At 44.4% G+C, this 19,049-nt stretch overlaps 1 protein-coding gene across 1 annotated transcript in view; it reads right to left on the bottom strand.

Moving 5' to 3' along the window:
- Positions 1-4,281: 4,281 nt before the first annotated feature.
- The window catches only part of CCNF (cyclin F), a 28,471-nt gene continuing 13,703 nt past the window's right edge, over positions 4,282-19,049 (bottom strand). The window contains 12 exon segments of the mRNA XM_032231025.1: positions 4,282-4,310; positions 5,087-5,198; positions 6,115-6,285; positions 9,330-9,397; positions 10,860-10,957; positions 12,046-12,133; positions 14,511-14,629; positions 14,631-14,689; positions 15,468-15,591; positions 17,016-17,180; positions 18,416-18,542; positions 18,545-18,566. Of these exon segments, the coding sequence (XP_032086916.1) occupies positions 4,282-4,310; positions 5,087-5,198; positions 6,115-6,285; positions 9,330-9,397; positions 10,860-10,957; positions 12,046-12,133; positions 14,511-14,629; positions 14,631-14,689; positions 15,468-15,591; positions 17,016-17,180; positions 18,416-18,542; positions 18,545-18,566 (1,182 nt within the window).

Below are 19,049 nucleotides of genomic sequence, written 5' to 3'. Positions count from 1 at the left end.
GTACCCATGATGCTTTATGGATGCCTGACTTTGGCCTATTAGGCCGAGTTGTGCCTCTGCAGTACCTCCGTCAGCCACTATGGCAGAACGATGCATTTTTCCTATTTTCCTCACTAAAACCAAAGCCTCTGCAGTACCTCCATCAGCCACCAGGGGCAGAACGATGCATTTTTCCTATTTCCCTCACTAAAACCCAGCCGGTCACCGAAACGCCGAGGCGGCCCTGGACTTTATTTAATTTTAATCTCAATTTTATTATTATTTTTAAACAGCTCAAGTCGATGAACGTAAACTATATTCTTTCATCCTTTTTTGCCCACGATATAGGCGTTTGCATTAGATTCCCCATTGAGCCTGCAGTTACACCTATAAGCCACCAGGGGCGGCATATGCCAGAATTAAACACAATCTTCCATTTCATAAGATAAATACGATCTATTGCCCTATTTTCCTCTTTGGAACCTGGATTGTGTGAACGGGAACCATCAGGGAAGTCAGCTTATTCTGTACTTTTGACATATTGCCCTATTTTCCCCACCCAGGGTCTGGAATACCCCAGTGAGCCAACGGGGCAGGGCAATATGGGTATTGTATTGAGGACTCCATAGCTCAAAGTAATGGATTTTTTGGTAGTGTCGTACAGCACACAGCACACCCTGGTGGCTCTTTGAGGTACTGAAAGCTCAACTGTGGAAAAAAAGCAATGCATGCATCATTTATTACTATTTACCCATCTTGCTTAGAAGCGATTCATAAAGGGCATACAATGCCTTGGTTGCTCACTTGGTTATTGCAAATACTTCACGAAACCTCCAGGGGGCAGTATGTCCATCATATTGCAGGATATTCCCCACTAAACCTGAAAGTCATATATAGGGTCATGTATCCTCCTATAGGGACGTGCGGCTCAGTGGCTAAAATGCTGAGCTTGTCATCACTTGAAAGGTTGGAAGTTTGGCAGTTCGAATCCCTAGCACCACATAACCGAATGAGCTCCCGTTACTTTCCCCAGCTTCTGCCAACCTAGCAGTTTGAAAGCATGTAGAAAAAAAAATAGGGACCACCTTTAGTGGGGAGGTAATAGCGTTCTGTGCGCCTTTGATATTTAGTCATGGCGGCACATGACCATGGAGACGTCTTCAGACAGCACTGGCCTTTTGGCTTTGAAACAGAGATGAGCACTGCACCCTAGTTGGGAATGACTAGCACATATGTGCAAGGGGAACCTTTATCTATCCTATACATTGCTGAGCCTTTACTACTCACCATCCATTTGTATTACACTCAGTTGCAACCAAGCCATTACACAATTGCTTAGCTGTGATTTATTCTTGCATGGACCCAACCATAGTGGTTTATAGAATAGAATTCTTATGGGCCAAGTGTGATTGGACACAGGAATTTGTCTTCGGTGCATAAGCTCTCAGTGTATATGAAAGATATAAGTGAATAATCATTCTACTTTTGGTCCATAACTTATGACAATTACAACCAGAAGAAACAAGTTCCCAGTTGTTGGTTTTGAGGCACTCATGGAACTGAAAGTGATTTTAGCTATCAGGGTAGTCATTAAATGAACACTCCGGTCGTAACTGCATATCCATTCATTTCAATGGGCGATTTGCTGGAAGCTGGCAAGATCAGTCATGGGATTTCAGAATGCTGCAGTCATAAAGATGACCAGTTACCAAGCATTCAACATGCAGTCATGCGATCATGGGGATGTGTTTGCATATGACCATTTACAATGGCTGAAGGTTGTGTCTTTGCTTTACAAGGAAGTAAAGCACCCATTCTGTGGCCATCATAAATGCAGGTGGCCATAAACTGAGCATTGTATAAAGCAAACCCATTGAACCAGAGCATGGTTAAGCATGCCAGTTTAACTTGACCTTTCTGGCTCCAGTTGTATCAAGTGAAAGTTGGGCCATAAGGAAGGCTGAGCACCAAAGAATGGAGGCCTTTGAACTCTGGTGCTGGAGAAGACTCCTGCGAGTCCCTTGGACGGCAAGGCCATCCAACCGGTCAGTCCTAGAGATCAACCCTGACTGCTCTTTAGAAGGCCAGATCCTGAAGAGGAAACTCAAAGACTTTGGCCACCCAATGAGAAGGAAGGACTCCCTGGAGAAGAGCCTCATGCTGGGAACGATGGAGGGCAAAAGAAGAAGGGGACGGCAGAGAAGGAAGTGGCTGGATGGAGTCACTGAAGCAGTCGGTGTGAGCTTCAATGGACTCCAGAGGATGCAAGAGGACAGGAAGGCCTGGAGGAATGCTGTCCATGGGATCGTGATGGGTTGGACACAACTTTACAATCAACAAAAATACAACTTTTGTGATTAGAATTCACCCAACCCTGTTAAGAAATTGAAACTCTTCAAAGTGATGCATCATAAAGACTCAGGTGTTTCCATACAAAGTTCATTTTTATATTATAAAAATCACTAGCCAACATGAACTTACATTAACATTAATTTCTTTTTTAAAAAAAAACAAACCTCATTGACTAGGGTCCAATATTCCTCAATTTCAAGCAGGCTTCAAACATAAGCCTCTTTAAAAATCTTGGTAGACAATTTATAGAGGCATAATTCATTGAAAAAAATATACATTTTTCCCCTCGAGGCCCCAATTAGACAATACATCAAATAACAACCAAAAAAAAAAAAAAAAACATTATTTCAACGTCTCCTGATCATGTAAAGGTGGTTGTTTTTCAGTGATCATTCAACTCGAAAAGAAAGTGGTTAGTTTCTTCAAGTTCGTTCAAGCCCATTGAAAATGCCAAATTACATATTTGACAACTTGTGGGCTCTGCCATGGAATGGACACCCTCCCCACCCCAACTTATTACTTTTCAAAGGGTTTTTCAAAATTCCTACAGTATCCAATTGATCAACGCGGGCATCGTTTCCATCAACGAGTTCACAATCGCAAAGATTGTGCTCTTTGCGATTGTGGTGAAATGCAGACGCCACATATGCATAGCTGTCCTTTGTGCCACGAACAGTGTATACCCGTGATGTCGAACCTAAGGGACGCGTACCAGAGGTGGCACGCAGAGAGCATTCTGTGGGCATGCATGCTGTCGCCAGCTGCCCTTTGTGGGTGCTGGGGCACCAGAAAATGCCCCCCAAATGGCCCAAAACAGGCCATTTTTGGCCTGAAAATGGTCGAAAAACAGGCATGCGTGCGCTGGCCAGCTGGTTTTCAGGTTTCCAGCGTGCCTAGCTAGTGTTTGGGATTTTGGTGCTACGGTCCAGCTTAAGTACTCGGTCCCAAAAAGGTTCGCTATCAGTGGTGTATACTTTAGGACTTCATGGCAACGTGACAGAACACAATTAATGTTGCTAGTTCCAAGACAAGATCTGTTTAATTTGTACATGTTTTAATCTTGGGGTTTGTTTTTTTTTAAAAAAATATTTTAAATTTCATATCGTACAGCATGCCTTGTGATGTTTCTGACACAAAGAAATAAACAAACAAACCTGAGTTGCAAAGCCTGGGTTTCCCCCCGCCCCCCCCCCTGCTCCACCTAACACTGTTGTCGTCACAGTTGTGTTGGCCCTGGGCTTGCATTTTTTTAGAAGGAAAGGAATAAGTAAAATCAGAGAAAGTAAGGAGCAAGCAAAGAAGGAAATAACAATGACAGAAAGGAACATTTTGGAAAAGAATGTTAGGAAACCGTAAGGGATAGGAGAGGCATTTGCAAAATAACTTTATGATACTAGCCCACAAGTTGATCATTTTGAACAGAGAGGCAAGAAACATCATCAAATACATCGGAAGGGGGGGGGGGAATTGGTAAACAACGACAGTGTAGTCTTCAATGAACGGCAGAATCCGGTTACAAGGCAGTGTTTCTCAACCTCCGCCATTTTAAAACGGGTGGACTTCAACTCCCAGAATTCCCCAGCCCGCTTCTGGGAGTTGAAGTCCACCCGTTTTAAAATGGCGGAGGTGAGAAATGTTGTTCCAGACCATCCTTCCCTAAATTGGCACCCTCAAGATAGAGTAGCTCCCCGACTTGGAGAAGGGGTCCCATTAGAAAAAGCAGTTTGAGATATAACAAAGAGTTTAAATGATGGGTAGTATCCCTCCTTCCTCAAATAAGACCAGATAAGTTCCAAGCTGCCAAGGAACACTGCTCCACACCTTCTCAAGATGAGGTCGAGATTACAATATCCGCCTACTTTTATTAACCTCCGCAGAGAAGATCCATCATGAGATGTTTATATTCAGAAGATGGCCAAGGATCCATTTGTGTGTGTGTGTGTTTTGTCCCTAATCTGGTCTTTTATGGAGAAGTTGCTCTAGAGCAAAGGAAAGAGAGATAAATTCAGAGGATTTCTTCTGAATAAAAAGACGAGGCGAAACATGGAGCCTGTATGATGTGGGACGTGAACCAAGATTGACTTGATTAACCTTATCTGGCAAACCAATGTCTTCTGGAAAAGACTACGGTTTGGTCTTGGAGAACTTCCATGTAAGATAGGACCTCTGTGTTACAAGTCTTAGCACCTTCACTTGTGATTTGGCTACCGTGATGGGATGTAGACGAGGGCGGCCACCTCAAAAGAAGCTGACCGTTGTGTTAGGGGAGCCAGGAACTACCATGGGAAGCATGACATGCAAACATCCAAGATACTTGGTACAACCACTTCTCATTCTCGCTCATTTTGCTTTGAAGGATTCTGATGTTCTGAGAAACAAGCCTCTACTAAGGATTCAAGCTTCAAGAACCCTCGCCTCTCACAGCCTTCAAAGGCTTAAGAAACCCAAGCGGTTCTTCTCTTCTTCACCGTACGGCGTTACGTTCTTCCGCTTGGCTTGTCTCCGGCTCGACCGGCCATTGGGTGGAGGTAAACATGATTGTGAGTGCAAAGGTAGCGGTAGGATTTGATCCTTCGCCAGCCTCAGTGGTGCCCTGAACTGGCTTTGAGAAAATGGGCTGAAGTTGCCGTCGGTAGCGGAAGGATGGCTGGTACTGTTTGACCGAGGCGTAGCCAGAGCTGGCTTCCCCGGGAGAGGCTTGGATGATGAGAACGCCCTCTCCTCGTTGGGATGGTCATAATCCTTGAAGACGTACCGCATCCTTCCTGGGGGAGGCTCTCGTCATCGCTGGAGTTCTTGGCAACAGCAAGGCTTCCCGAGGGCCTGAGGCGGTAGAGTTCCTTCCAGAATTCCAGTAGGAGCTGTAACTACACCGCGGGGAAACGAAGAAGGAAACTCTAAATAAGGTGGTCAGTATCGGATGCAAAGATCAAGTCTACAGGTGAAGATTCAATTAAACTGATTTAGTGCTCTTCGTGTCTACTCAAAGGAATCTTCTCAACTAACTGTTAGCCCCAGGAATGAGATTCAGCCGGTTTGGACCAGTGCGGACGAACCAGATGTAATTTTAATCTGATTTGTCGAACTACTAAATTACAAGGAGTGGTTGATCCCACCCACCACCCCTGAGTCTCCATGCAGCCCCGTTTCATTCTGCTCGGTAAGTGCAGGGCGAAAAATGAGCCTACCGGAAGTCTGGAAATAGGTCCATTATTGCCCTCCAGAGCCCAGGGAGGCATTTTCACCCTCCTGGAGGCTCGAAAAAATCTCCGGAGCTTGGGGAGGGTGAAAAATGGGCCTACCGGAAGACCAGAAACGGCTTCCATTTCTGACCTCTGGAGCAGGTTTTCACCCTCCTGAAGGCTCGGACAAAAGCCCGAGCTTAGGGAGGGAGAAAACAGGCCTACAGGAAGTACCAGAAGTCCGGATATATGCTAACGACTAGCATAAGTGCTAGTCGTTCCCGACTCTAGGGTGTGGTGCTCATCTCTCTGTTTCAAAGCCGAAGAGCCAGCGTTGTCCGAAGACATCTCGTGGTCATGTGGGTGGCACGACTAAACGCCGAAGGCCACGGAACGCTGTTCCCTTCCGACCAGAGGTGGCTCCTATTTTTCTACTTGCATTTTTTAACGTCCTTTCAAACGCTAGGTGGGCAGAGCAGGGATAAGTACAGCTTGTTACGCAGCGCTAGGGATTCGAACCGCGACCTTTCCGATAGACAGCTCAGCGTCTTAGCAGCGGCGTCCCAGAGATAACAGTAGAGGAGAGAAACAGGGACCTTACCTTCCCCCTCCTCTCGCCTTCGCTTTCTTGATCTCCTTCATACCCCCGAACAAGCGTCCAAGCTCCAATCCAGAAAATATCCAGAAGACTTTCTTCCTGAGTGGACAATTCAGCCGTGGGGGTGGTGACAAAGCTACCCCGGTCCTCCTGGATGCTGTCTTCTCCCTCCTCCTATGAAGGGAACACCATCATGAATGACCTTCTTGGTCCAGAAGAACCTGAGCCAAGGATGAGATTCTACATCTCCAGGTGTAGGCCAAGGACAGTCAAGGCCTGGTGCTTTTTATTATTATTAAAAGTTTTAAAGAGTTTTACAATTATATACCTTCCCTCCCCCCCCCCAACCCCACATCACCTCCCCCTCCCACAACCTCCCAGAGCAAATACAGAGTATAAACATTTAGCAACCATATACTAAAATAAACTAACTATTGTGGCCTGGCAGGAGCCATTGGAGCTGCCACCAGACTCCGACAACGAGGCACCCTATGAGTCGGCCCTGGAGGATGTGGAGGACCTGGACAGGGTTCCAACTCTGAGCAGGGCGCAGAGAGACTCCTTGGCCACCAGGTGGGGCCTTGGATCAGTGGGGAGGAGACAAGAGAGAGTGATCCAGAAACCAAATGTGAGTTGTTCTGGGATGCACGCCGTTGAAGGGCTACTCGGGGTCAAGAATAACTACAATTACAGGAGGTAATTACGTTCAGCTGATGGTCATTAAGCTCCTCTCCCAGACTATAAAAGAGACTGCTTGTGCCACGCCCTTCTTGCAGAAGTCAACGTTTGGGACTAAAGAGAAACGAACTTGGCAGGCTGGATTGCTGCCAGAGTTTGTTTGCATTGCTGCCAAGGTTTCTCGGACTTGCTGCCAAAGTCCTCATTGGTTTGTTTATTTGGCTTTCAGCCACCGAGAGTCTGGACTTGATAATTAAAGGACATTCCATTTTACGCTGGTCTCGGCTTTCATTACTGAACGGAGGAGGGGGTCAGAACAACTAACTAACTTTAGCATTGTACGTTAACTCCCCTTTTGTAAGGCTAACTTTAGATAAGTTGTGACATTCCTTGCTCAGTCATTCATAAGCTATCTGGAGTTTCTTAGTCCCATATTTATTTTGAATGTAATCAGTCCATCTTCTCCATTCCAGCTTGTATTTCTCATCTGACTGATCCTTGAGATATGCTGATATTTAGCCATCTCTGCTAAGTTTGTTACTTTTAACGTCCATTCTCAAATTGTAGGCAATTCTTCCTTCTTCCAGTACCACCAAGAGTCTTGCTGCCGTTGTTAAGTTCAGAATCAAATTAGTCTCTATAACTGTACAGTCTGTAATTATACCTAACAAGAATAACTGAGGAGTAAACTTTATCCTCTTTTTGAGAATATTTTGCATAATCCACCATATTTTTATCCAAAATGCTTTGACCTTTTTACAAGTCCACCATATATGATAATACGTAAGGCCTGGTGCTTGTAGGAACATGGGAGGACAGTCAAGAGGGCCACTGCAACCAGATCATGCAAAGGCATGTAAAAAGGAAAGAGGGGGTTGCATTGCACGACTGCAGCTCCATCATGATTTTTATTTTGATTTAGTCCATCCCACTCCGTGACCTGGAATACAACCTGTTTGTTTTTACAATCTAGGGCACTGATGGCTAACCTTTATCTCCCTGCGTGCTGAAATCGTGCACGCGTGTCCACATCCATTATGCAATGCGCCCCATCCTCCGTGCATCCACGTATGACCCCCCGCTCCCCCATTCATGCATGCGACCCCCAGCCCGTTTTTGACCTAGCGAGCCTCCCTAAAGCCTCCTGGGGCCAAAAATGGGCCGCTCTTCACGGTCTGAGAAACTAAAGAGATTCCTTCCTTTCTTCCTTGTCCATTATGCAGCTGTGGGCTTTGCTGTCTCTTATCTGATTCTTCCTTTGGCAGCGTCTCTTCACCCAATCTACAGTCTTGTCCACATGCCATTATTTTGGCTGAGAAAGAGTGGCGGATCCAAAGTCCTCTAGGAAACTCCACGCCCGATGGGAAATTGTGACTTGGGTCTCCTCAGAGCTGAGGTGGCGCAGTGGTTAGGGTGCAGTATTGCAGGCCACTTCAGCTGACTGTTATCTGCAGTTCAGCGGTTCTAATCTCACCGGCTCAAGGTTGACTCAGCCTTCCATCCTTCCGAGGTGGGTGAAATGAGGACCCAGACTGTGGGGGCGATATGCTGACTCTGTAAACCGCTTAGAGAGGGCTGAAAGCCCTATGAAGCGGTATATAAGTCTAACTGCTATTGCTATCTTCCTAGCTCAACATCTTCTTACCTTGCCAAAAAAATCCTTTTGGCTCCAATTTAGAGCTGCAAATCTCCCTCCTGCCTTCCTTTTCCTCTGTCTCCCACTTTTCTTTCTTCCTTTTCCTCTCCCTCCTTTCTTTCTTTTCTCTCTCCCTTCCTTTCCCTTGGGTATGTCTAGTTGAATGAAAGGACTAGGGGAGACATGATAGCAGTCTTCCGATACCTCGGGGCTGCCACAAAGAAGAGGGAGTCAAGCTATTCTCCAAGGCACCTGAAGGCAGAACAAGAAGCAATGGGTGGAAACTAATCAAGGAGGGAAGCAACCTAGAACTAAGGAGAAATTTCCTGAGAGTCAGAACAATTAATCAGTGGAACAACTTGCCTCCAGAAGTTGTGAATGCTCCAACCCTGGGAGTTTTTAAGATGTTGGATAACCATTTGTCTGGTGGTGCAAGGTTTCCTGCCTAAGCGGGGTTGGACTAGAAGACCTCCAAGGTCCCTTCTAACTCTGTTATACTATTCTATTCCATTCCATTCCCTTTTCTTCTCACCCATCTCACGAGGCGATTCTGGGTAGCTTACGACGTTATAAAGAATAAAACAATGCGGCACACTTCTATATAATAAGAATAAAACCTTATAAAAATGCAATTTATCGGCAATTATCTTAATCAGCCTGGAAAGAACTGGCTGTGCTCCACCCACCCACCCCCATCATAAAAGCAGCAGCACAACTAATGCGCTGGGAAATTGGGATAAATGAACAGCTCTTCTGTTCACGTAGAAAGAGTTGTTATGGTGTGTCTTGCAATAGAATCAAAGATGATTTCAACAGGGGGGGATCAGAACCCAGGTCCCGAACTTGCCTTTTAGAACGTTTTCCGGATGGGGAAGTGAGGAAGGTCTCCACCGCGTTCACGTACGAAGATCCAGGCTCGGGGTCTTCTTGTTTCACTCCCAGCAGGGAGCAGAGCTGGCTGTAGGTCATCACCTAGAGAGTAAGGGGAGTCAAACGCATGATTTAGGGCCTGGATATCTACGGGACCATCTTCTGCCACATACCTCCCAGCGACCGATAAGATCTCACAGGGTGGGCCTTCTCCGGGTGCCGTCAACTAGATAATGTCGTTTGGCAGTTCCTCGGGGGAGAGCCTTCTCTGTAGCTGCTCCGGCCCTATGGAAAGATCTACCCCCAGAGATCCAAACCCTCCCCACTCTCGCGGCCTTCAAAAAGTCTAAGACCTGGCTTTTCCGGCAGGCCTGGGACTGTTGACCTCTTTAATGAGGTCCAGCCCCACTACGGTTAAGTATGTTGTGTTTTAACTTGCTTTGTTTTCTTTACTTTTAAAACTTTTTAGTACTTTTTAAATTGTCTTTTATGTAAGTCGCCCGGAGTCCTTCGGGATTGGGCAGCATGTAAGTTTATTAAACTTAAACTACTTCTCATTGAGTGCCGAATCAGAGTTATTTGACTTCAGGGAGGGTGTACGTGGCTGGGGTAGGCATGGCTAGAGTGGGCATGGCCAGCTCAACGTCACTCATGTCGGGGGGGTGCACCTGTGGTGGCCAAGTGTTAAGGCAGGACTTCTGTGGGGGATGCTTGCTTTTCTCATTAGCTGGCAAACCACTGCTGAGGAATGCAACTGTCAGCACAATGATCCTTAATGATTAATAAATGTGAGACATGAGATTTGGCATGTAGGCACATTCCATCGCTTGCAACAACAAACCATGAGCTGTCCATTTAACCTTCTCAACCATAATTTGGACTTTGTCTAAGCCAGTGGTTCCCAAACTTGGCAACTTTAAGACTTGTGGACTTCAACTCCCAGAATTATCCAGCCAGCAGAGCTGGCTGGAGAATTCTGGGAGTTGAAGTCCACAAGTCTTAAAGTTGCCAAGTTTGAGAACCACTGGTCTAAGCTAATCCAATCAGTACAAATGTGCTTTGATCAATGAACCAGTTTCTGCCACGTAAACTGTTTTATGACAATAAAAGGGAGCCCCATGAGCTATTCGGGGTGCCTTCCCATTAAGCTTCTTCCTGTCTGCGTCTTTTCTTCATCCCAACAACAGACTTCCCTCAGACTTCCTTCTTCCTTCCTTCCCTCTTTCCTTATTTTTCCTTCCTTGCTCTCTTCCCATCTTCCCTTCCTTTTCTTCCCTCTTCCCCTTCTTGCATGCTCCAAAGCAAAAGGGGAAACATTTCCCCTTTTTGTTTTGTTTTGAGTTTGTTTTGCCAGCCCTCTGCCAATAAAAACGGAGCTCAACTGGGGGGGGGGGGGGGGAGGAGAGATGTGCACCCCGCCTCCCAAACCCTGTTTTTGGCTGCAACAGCCTCCTGCAGCCCCAGGGCTCCATTTTTGCTGGCAAAGGGCTGTCATGTTATATACCATATAGCTTTAAGATGACAAAGTGTGGGGGGGAAATCTCTCCCTCTGATTCTTGCCTACCTCTCTTTTCCAATTCTTCATAGCGCTTATCCTCAAACCGTTGCTTCACAGCAGTCAGGGATACCTGCCTATAATCTTTGGGAGCATCTTCATGGAAGCTGGGAAGAGAAAAACAGGGAACCATCTCGGTGAATCTCTGAAACAGCCCGGGTATCAGAACTCAACATTCCCTGGCCTAGGATCTTGAGGGAATGAAGCCTGCCCTGTTCCCAGGTAACGTGGTTATCATTTGGGCCCGATACGATCCCCTTTGCGATTCTACCAGCAAGAGGGATCCACATCGAGATCAGCTCTCGAGTGGGGGGTCCTTGGTGGTCTCTGAGCATGACCTAAACTAGGTAACTGTTCTGACTGAGGCTTCCCGAGAGCATGAAGCAAATTCCTTGTGAGGGAGCAAAAAACCCGTTTATTAATTGACTGTGAATTCTGCTCATTCACCTCCAGCAAAGTCTTTCAAAGGAGGATTTAGTCACAGACCTTCTCTGGCTTGGAGAGCTGCCAGGCCGCTATCTGCAAAACTCGGCAAGGAGTCTTGGAGAGTCACGAGCCAATTAAGCGAACTAGTTGTCTCCTGCAAGCTCCATTCCCCTTTCGTTCCTCTTTTATTTCCTCTGGGAGGGGCCATTCATTGTCCACCTGTGGCCTTACTCCCAAGTTGACCCTTCTTTAGCTGTTCCCTTCATCTGTCAACTCTGTGCATGCTCACACTGGGAACAGGCTCCAGCTGTTTGTCTGCCAAACTGATATGGGGCACTCTAGGGGGCGGTGCTCATCTCCATTTCAAAGCCGAAGAGCCAGCGCTATCCGAAGACGTCTCCGTGGTCATGTGGCCGGCATGACTAAACGCCGAAGGCGCACAGAGCGCTGTTACCTTCCCACCAAAAGTGGTTCCCATTTTTCTACTTGCATTTTTTACGTGCTTTCGAACTGCTAAGTTGGCAGAAGCCGGGACAAGTAATAGGAGTTACACGGCGCTAGGGATTCGAACTGCCGAATTGCCAACCTTTCTGATTGACTAGCTCAGCGCCTTAGCCACTGAGCAACCATGGAGCTTGGAGTGTGTTTATCTTGTGCTGTGCTAGGAAGAATTGGAAGTCAATGTCCCCTTTTCTTCTTTCTTTCTTTCTTTCTTTCTTTCTTCTTTCTTTCTTTTTCTTTCTCTCCCCCTTGTATTTCAAACATTTACCATTTCTTGTGGAGGCTCAGCACACAGGGAATCAGCTCTTCAAGGGAAAATCCTGTATATTCTGTTAACTGGCTAGTCCAAGGACGAGCTGCAGGCAAGACAAATGAAAACAAACATCATTATTGCTCTTTTCAAAAATCTTCTGTACAACTTAAGCTTAACTTTACCTCCACTCTGGAATACAAGCAGCCTTCAACCTGTGACCACAACTGAACTCGACATTTCTGTCATAAAAAAAGACAGTCATAAAGTGAACCGTGCTCCATTTTACGACCTCTCGTCACGGTTAAGCCAATCGACAGTTAAGCGGCTCGTGGGGTTGTTAAGAATGAATCTGGCTTCCCCCATTGACTTTGCTTGTCAGGTGGTCTCCAAAGGTGATGCCATAACCCCGGGACAACGCAACCGTCAAAACATGAGTCGTTTGCAAAGCACCAGAATTTTTTAAAAAAATATATTTTCTCTTTGTATATAATAAGTGCTTAGTGAACAACGTACTGTATGGGTAATTTTGTTCACATAACAATATTAAAACTCTTAATTTCTTTTTTTAATTTCTTTTTTTTAAATTAACAAACATGTAAAATGCACACACACAAAACTTAGACGTACACCACATTTACAATAGAATACGAACAGGAGCTTCCTGTTCTTTCTAATAGCAATTATCAATCGATACCGCTCACCTTATATTATTTCCCCTTCTATTGTATTTCATTTGGATTTCACCATTCTTAACCCTCTTATTTTACTCATAACTATTATTTTTTGAGTTTTGTTATATTCCTTCATTGATCTTGTTTCTTTCCTCCATCCACCTACACCATTTATCCCATATCTGGTAGAATTCTGATTCTTCTTTTCCCTGGATTTCTTTAGTTAGTTTGTCCATTTCAGCACAATCCATAACCTTTCTTATTATTTCATCTTCACTTGGAATTAATTTGTTTTTCCATTTCTGGGCAAAGGCAATCCTTGCCACTGTAATTATATGTAGTATTAAATACTGGATTTCTTTTTTGTATTTCGCAGACATTATTCCTAATAAAAAAGCTTCAGGTTTCCATTCTATTTTAAACCCCGTTATTGCCTCCAGCCAATTTTTGATCCTTTTCCAAAAAGTTTTGCCTCCTCACAGGTCCACCATAAATGGTAATATGTTCCGTGTATTGATTCGCATTTCCAACATTTGGGGGAGGTATTTGTTAAGATTTTAGCTAACCTTGTTGGTGCCAGGTGCTATCTGTAAAACATTTTGTAAACTCTTTAATTTCTAACTCTATTATCCAACCATTGATAAAACGAGTTCCAAGTTTGAAAATATTCTGTGTCTTCTTTTGCTTTTCTTTATTTATAAAGTTTTTATTTTTTAAAAAATATAAACATTCCATCTTCTCTTAAACAGTGTGCAATAACTATCAAAATTTACAAATTCATGTACATTAATATGAATTCTCTAATCTTAGAATTGTAGTATATTGAACAGCTGAACATAGAAAGTCTGTTCCTTTTTCCTCTTAACGTATCTTCTAATAAAAATATAATGACATCAAGTATAATAGTCCTCCTCATCATAATACTAACAATTATCATATTGTCTCCATTGTTAGTGTGTCCATTTCTGATTTTTGATCACATGACTGTGGGAGACACTGCCACAGTCGTTAAGTGTGATAAACGGGTCATAAGTCACTTTTTTCAGCGCCGTGGTAACGACGGGCTGCTAAACGAACTTCAACAGTATTTTAAAAAATGTCTTCATTTTGTTAAGTTGTCTAGAATATAATAAAGCAGTCTTTAAAAAATAAGTCAAATAATTGGAACATTCTATAGGCATTCATAGTTAGACTTACCTCCTTGCAGCAAACAGCCTGATTAGCACAAGAAAAAAAAATCTGCCTCCCAGCAATTTGCCTCCTGGAGCAAACAGCAAGTTTCACTTTCAATTTCTCCCTATCATCAGCTGTTTCAGGCTGCAGGGATTGTTATAGCCTATTGAAGACTCAGCAAGCTCCCCTTTTGCTGCAAGGAGGCAAGTTGCTGGGAGGCAGAGGCCAATGGGTGGGCCTTTATACATTCAGTGTATAAGACGCACCCACATTTTCACCTCTTTTAGGAGGGAAAGGTGCATCTTATACTCCGAAAAATACGGTAGTCTAAATAACATTCCTTTCTCAGAGAGTCGTCTTGCCCTGCACCTGGAGTTGTGTGACTGGGAGGCATCTCCAATTGGGAGGGTGCCTAATTGGGCCATGTGATGGACATGTGGGAGCTAGGTAGGGGCTTGGACTTTCGTTTGGGTGGGGAAGACCTGGAAGCTTTCAGATTCGGGTTTTCCCAGATGTGCCAATAGGACATCTCTAATAAAATGGAACTCGAGCAACCTCAAACCTTGGAGTCTTCCTTCATTGGGAGTGTTACTTGGAACCCTGTCGCAGGTGGTCTTTGTTCGGATCGGAACTCACCTTGCCTGTGCAACACTTTTGCTAACAGCAAAGCCGCTGCAGACAAACGGGCCGGGGAATAGCCGCAAAGGCCCGTGTTGAGGAGGGAAAGTTCACAGATAAGCTGACAGGGATGCAAGTCCTTCTTCCAGCGAGGTGACGTTCAGTAGCACTTCCTTATAGTCCACAATAGTAGGAATCTAATTTTATTTTACATATAAAAAAGAGGAAACAGGAAGTCAAACACGTTCCTAACCTAGGCAAGAACAGGAAGTCTCCAGATGATGTCTTCTGAGGCTTAGCTAATATATAAGAGTTACAACCCCTGGTATGCCCAAATATATTTATTTATCAGCACAATACAACATACATACATACATACATACTACATACATACATATTATATATATTTATATATATATAAATTCTCATCATTGGATGAGAAGCAAAACTTTTCAAAGAAAGAGATCAGAAACTCTAGTTGCCCCTTGAAAAAAGCTCCGGAGGACTGAGAATCTGCATAGATTTCTACGTTACTTGGTTTATAAATCAAACACAGAAAGGAAAGAAGGAAGGAAGGAAGGACATCATAGAAGGAGGGAGGGAGGGGAAGGAGGGAGGGAGGTGGGGGATGATAGATAGAAAGAAGGAAGGAGGGATGACATGATAGATAAAGAAAGGGAAGGAAAAGGAGGAAGAAATGACCTGATAGAAGGAAGGAAGAAAACTTAAGTTTTAAATTTTGAATCTGAGCTGAGAAAGTCACAGCAGAATCAAACAGCATTGGGATTCAAAAGGAGTGGGATTTGCTCAATATTTTTCATGCAGTGATAAAGGAATCACTATGATTCATGTCCAAAATATTCTCCAAGGCACATCGCTTCTAACATCGCTATTAGGAACGACTGAACAGGAGGCAGCCCTCAACTTAGAATCCCAATGCTGAAGGCCAAGTCCATCCTCTCCGTACAAGTTTACCTTTATCCTGCCTTCCAGGGCAGAGATGATCTCCCCCATCATCCTCACGAGGTCTTCGTACTTGTACGTGTTGTCCGTTAACCAAACCGCCTCGCGAATCGTCAGAATCTCTTTGCTCACGAAGCTGCAACGCAAGAGCAATTTGCATGAAAGGCCAACGTCGCAGGGGAAATAGAAATAATACTAAACTGCCTCTTCCAGAAGCAGCTAAGATCAGGGGTGTCAAACTCAATTTCATTGAGGGCCACAATCAGGGTTGTGTTTCACCTTAGGGGCGGGGGGAGGGGGGGGCATGGCCAGCACATCACTCATGTCGGGGACGCATGTGGTGGGCCGAGCGCTCTGCCAGCAAAAATGGGTTCTTGCACGCAGCCCTCTCGAACTACCTTTTCGTAGAAAAATAGGAACCATTTTTGGTGGGAAGGTAGCAGCGTTCCGTGCTCCTTCGGCATTTAGTCATGCCGGCCACATGACCACAGAGACATCTTTGGACAGCTCTGGCTCTTCGGCTTTGAAACGGAGATGAGTACCGCCCCCTAGAGTCGGGAACGACTAGCACATACGTGCGAGGGGAACCTACATGGATATGACCTTGCAAGTCTTTTAAGTACAATTCCCCTCCTGTCTCCTTTGCAGCCCAAGAAACTAGGGAGGTACCTTCTGACTTCTTGCCTCAGCTGTTATGCAATTGTGGGTTAGGTTGTCTCTATCTGACCATTCCCTTGTCAGCATCTCTTTCCCAGTCTCCCAAGGTCTTCTACATATACCATCTTGTCCCAAAGGTGCTTTTTCCAAAAGGCTACTGGACTTCCTTGGCTTTTTCTTTGAAAATGTTTCGTTTCTCATCCGAGGAGCTTCTTCAAAACAGTTCTGAAGAAGCTTCTTGGCTGAGAAGTGAAATGTTTTCAAGGAAATGCCTCCAGGAATCGTGGGTGCTCCACCACTGAATGTTTTTAAGAGTCTAGAAAGTCACTTATCTAAAACAGTATAGGTTCTCCTGCTTGAGCAGGGGGCTGGACTAGAAGACCTCCAAGGTCCCTTCCAGCTTATTCTATTCTATTCATTCTTTATTTTACAATCTATTATAAAAATTCTATTCTAGTCATTCTTCACTCTATTCATTCATTCTTCTATTTTATAATTCCATTCTCTATACTATTCAATTCATTCTTTATTCTATTTTATTCATTCTCTATTCTATTCTATTCATTCTCTATACTATTCAGTTCATTCTTTATTCTATTCATTCTATTCTATTTTATTCATTCTCTATTCTATTCTATTCATTCTCTATACTATTCAGTTCATTCTTTATTCTATTCAATTTGTTCTCTATTCTGTTCAATTCATTCTTATTCTATTCTATTCCATCATCAGTAAAGATTCTATTCCATTCTATTCCTTTAATTTCTATTCTGTTCCTGAGTCCTCATGTTTCCACTAATGCAGCAAAATGGCATTAAGAATCCGTGGCAATCCCCATTAAATAACAATTGGTAAAACCAAACCAAGCTACCACCAGCACCCCCAAAGAGCTACAGGGCTTACCGGGTACAAATAACCATGCATGCAATTCCTAAAAGCTGCAGCCGAGCCCGGGGCACAGATCTTAATTTTAAGTACCGATCCACACAGCCAATGGTCATGTGAAGGCAGAGGCTGGAGAAATCTTTCATGGTGGCCACTTCTACCAGCCAATCAACCAAAATGTACCTAAAAGAGCAAATAAATAAGATAACATAAAGTAAAATAAAGCAGTTAGAAATTCATCTTTGCTGTCCAATGGGAATCAATTATCCCACGGTGCTTCTTTCATTGGTCATTTCCCTTTTTAAAAAAATATTTTTTTAAAGATTTGTTCATAAGTAAATAAACAGAATTTTTTTTAAAAATGAAAGAGGGACGATTGAAGAAACTGAAATTAACTACCGATTTTTTGGCGTATAAGACACCTTTTTCCCTCAAAAAAGAGACTGAAAAGCTGGGTGCGTCTTATACACTGAATACAGCATTTTTGGCCTCCTGAAACCCCGCTCCTTTCACCAAAATGGCCGTGCAGAGCCTTTAGGAGGCTTATAGAGTGCTCCTGGGGCTGGGGAGGGCAGAAATGAGCAAAAAATGGTCCCTTTTTTGCTCAATTTTGCCCTCCGCCCAGCCCCCAGGAACACTCTATAAGCCTTCTAAAGGCTATTATGCCCCTTTTTTTGGGGGGGGGGGGAAAGGAGGGCTTGTTTTTGCAAAAACAGTACTAAATGCAGTCATCTGGCAGACAATCTTAACTGGGGATTATTTTGGGATAAGGTTTATATTATGAGCATCCGGAAAAATCATGCTAAGGCTTTTGTGGCTTAGGTCTTATTTTCGGAGAAACAGGGTACTGTATTTTTCAAAGTATAAGACGCACCAAGGTTTTGAAGAGGCAAATTAGAAAAAAAAAGTTTTTGCACTCTGCAAACCTCTCAAAAACGGGCCTGTTTTTTTTTAAAGGGCATGAATAGCCTTTAGGCCTGTAGAATGCTCCTGGAAGGGGGGGGGGTGGAGAGAGCAAAAAACGGCCCATTTTTCACGAAAATGGGCCCATTTTTTGTTTAAAAAAATGTCATGGATAGCCTTTAGGAGGCTTATGAGTGCTCTTGGGGGCTGGGGGGCAAGGTTGAGCAAATAATGGCCCTTTTGTTTCCTCATTTCTGCTCTCCCCAGCCCCAGGAGCACTCTGAAAGCCTCCATAAGGCTCTGCATGGCCATTTTGGTGAAGGGGGCGGGGTTTCGGGAGGCAAAAAATGCTGTATTCAGTGTATAAGACGCACCCAGCCTCTTTTTTGAGGGGAAAAGGTGTGTCTTATACTCCAAAAAATACGGTAATTAAACTGCCCAGGGTCACTCAACAGTGAGATGGATGGCATATAAATTGAATAAAAATGACAAAACAGCAGGATGGACGCCTTTACCTCATTGTCTCATTCATGCCCTTCTGGACAGTGAAAATGCTTTGCTTGCTCAGAGGAACCGAGGCCTGGAAAAACTGGGAGATCGTCTCGACAGAAGTCTTGCTTTCCGGTCCCAGTTGGTTCCGTTCCCACAAGCTTTGGCAAGGGTGATCTACACAAGGTGAAAAAGCAACCCAAGTTAAGGCAACAGAGCTCAGCCTGGAGGAAATCAACTCTGAAGGACAGATCCTGAAGCTGAAGTTCAAATACCCTGGCCACCTAATGAGAAGAGAGGATTCCTTGGAGAAGGTCCTGATGTTGGGGAAGATGGAAGGCATTCCAATCCAGGCCTCCCAAGATCAGATGAAGCTGACTCCTCGTCCTGATAAAACCTCCTTTATTTAGGTTAATGGGAATTCCTCTCCAGCAAAGTCCCGGCAAACAGACTTTCGTGAGATTTCACAACTACAGACCTTGATCGGGCTTGGAGAGCTGCCAGGCTGATATCTTCCAAACTCCACGCTGTAGCAGCAGTTACTTGGCAACAAGTCAGGAACAGATCTTCACTCTAATGAATTGAACTAATTGTCTCCTGCAAACTCCCCTCCTCGTTTGCTCCTTTTATTGCCTATGGGAGGGGCCATTCACCGCCCAC

This window comes from Thamnophis elegans, chromosome 14 (genome assembly GCF_009769535.1).
Source record: "Thamnophis elegans isolate rThaEle1 chromosome 14, rThaEle1.pri, whole genome shotgun sequence".
Lineage (NCBI taxonomy): Eukaryota > Metazoa > Chordata > Lepidosauria > Squamata > Colubridae > Thamnophis > Thamnophis elegans.
The sequence above is the reverse complement of the archived record's forward strand: the minus strand, read 5'-3'. Positions and strand labels throughout refer to the sequence as shown.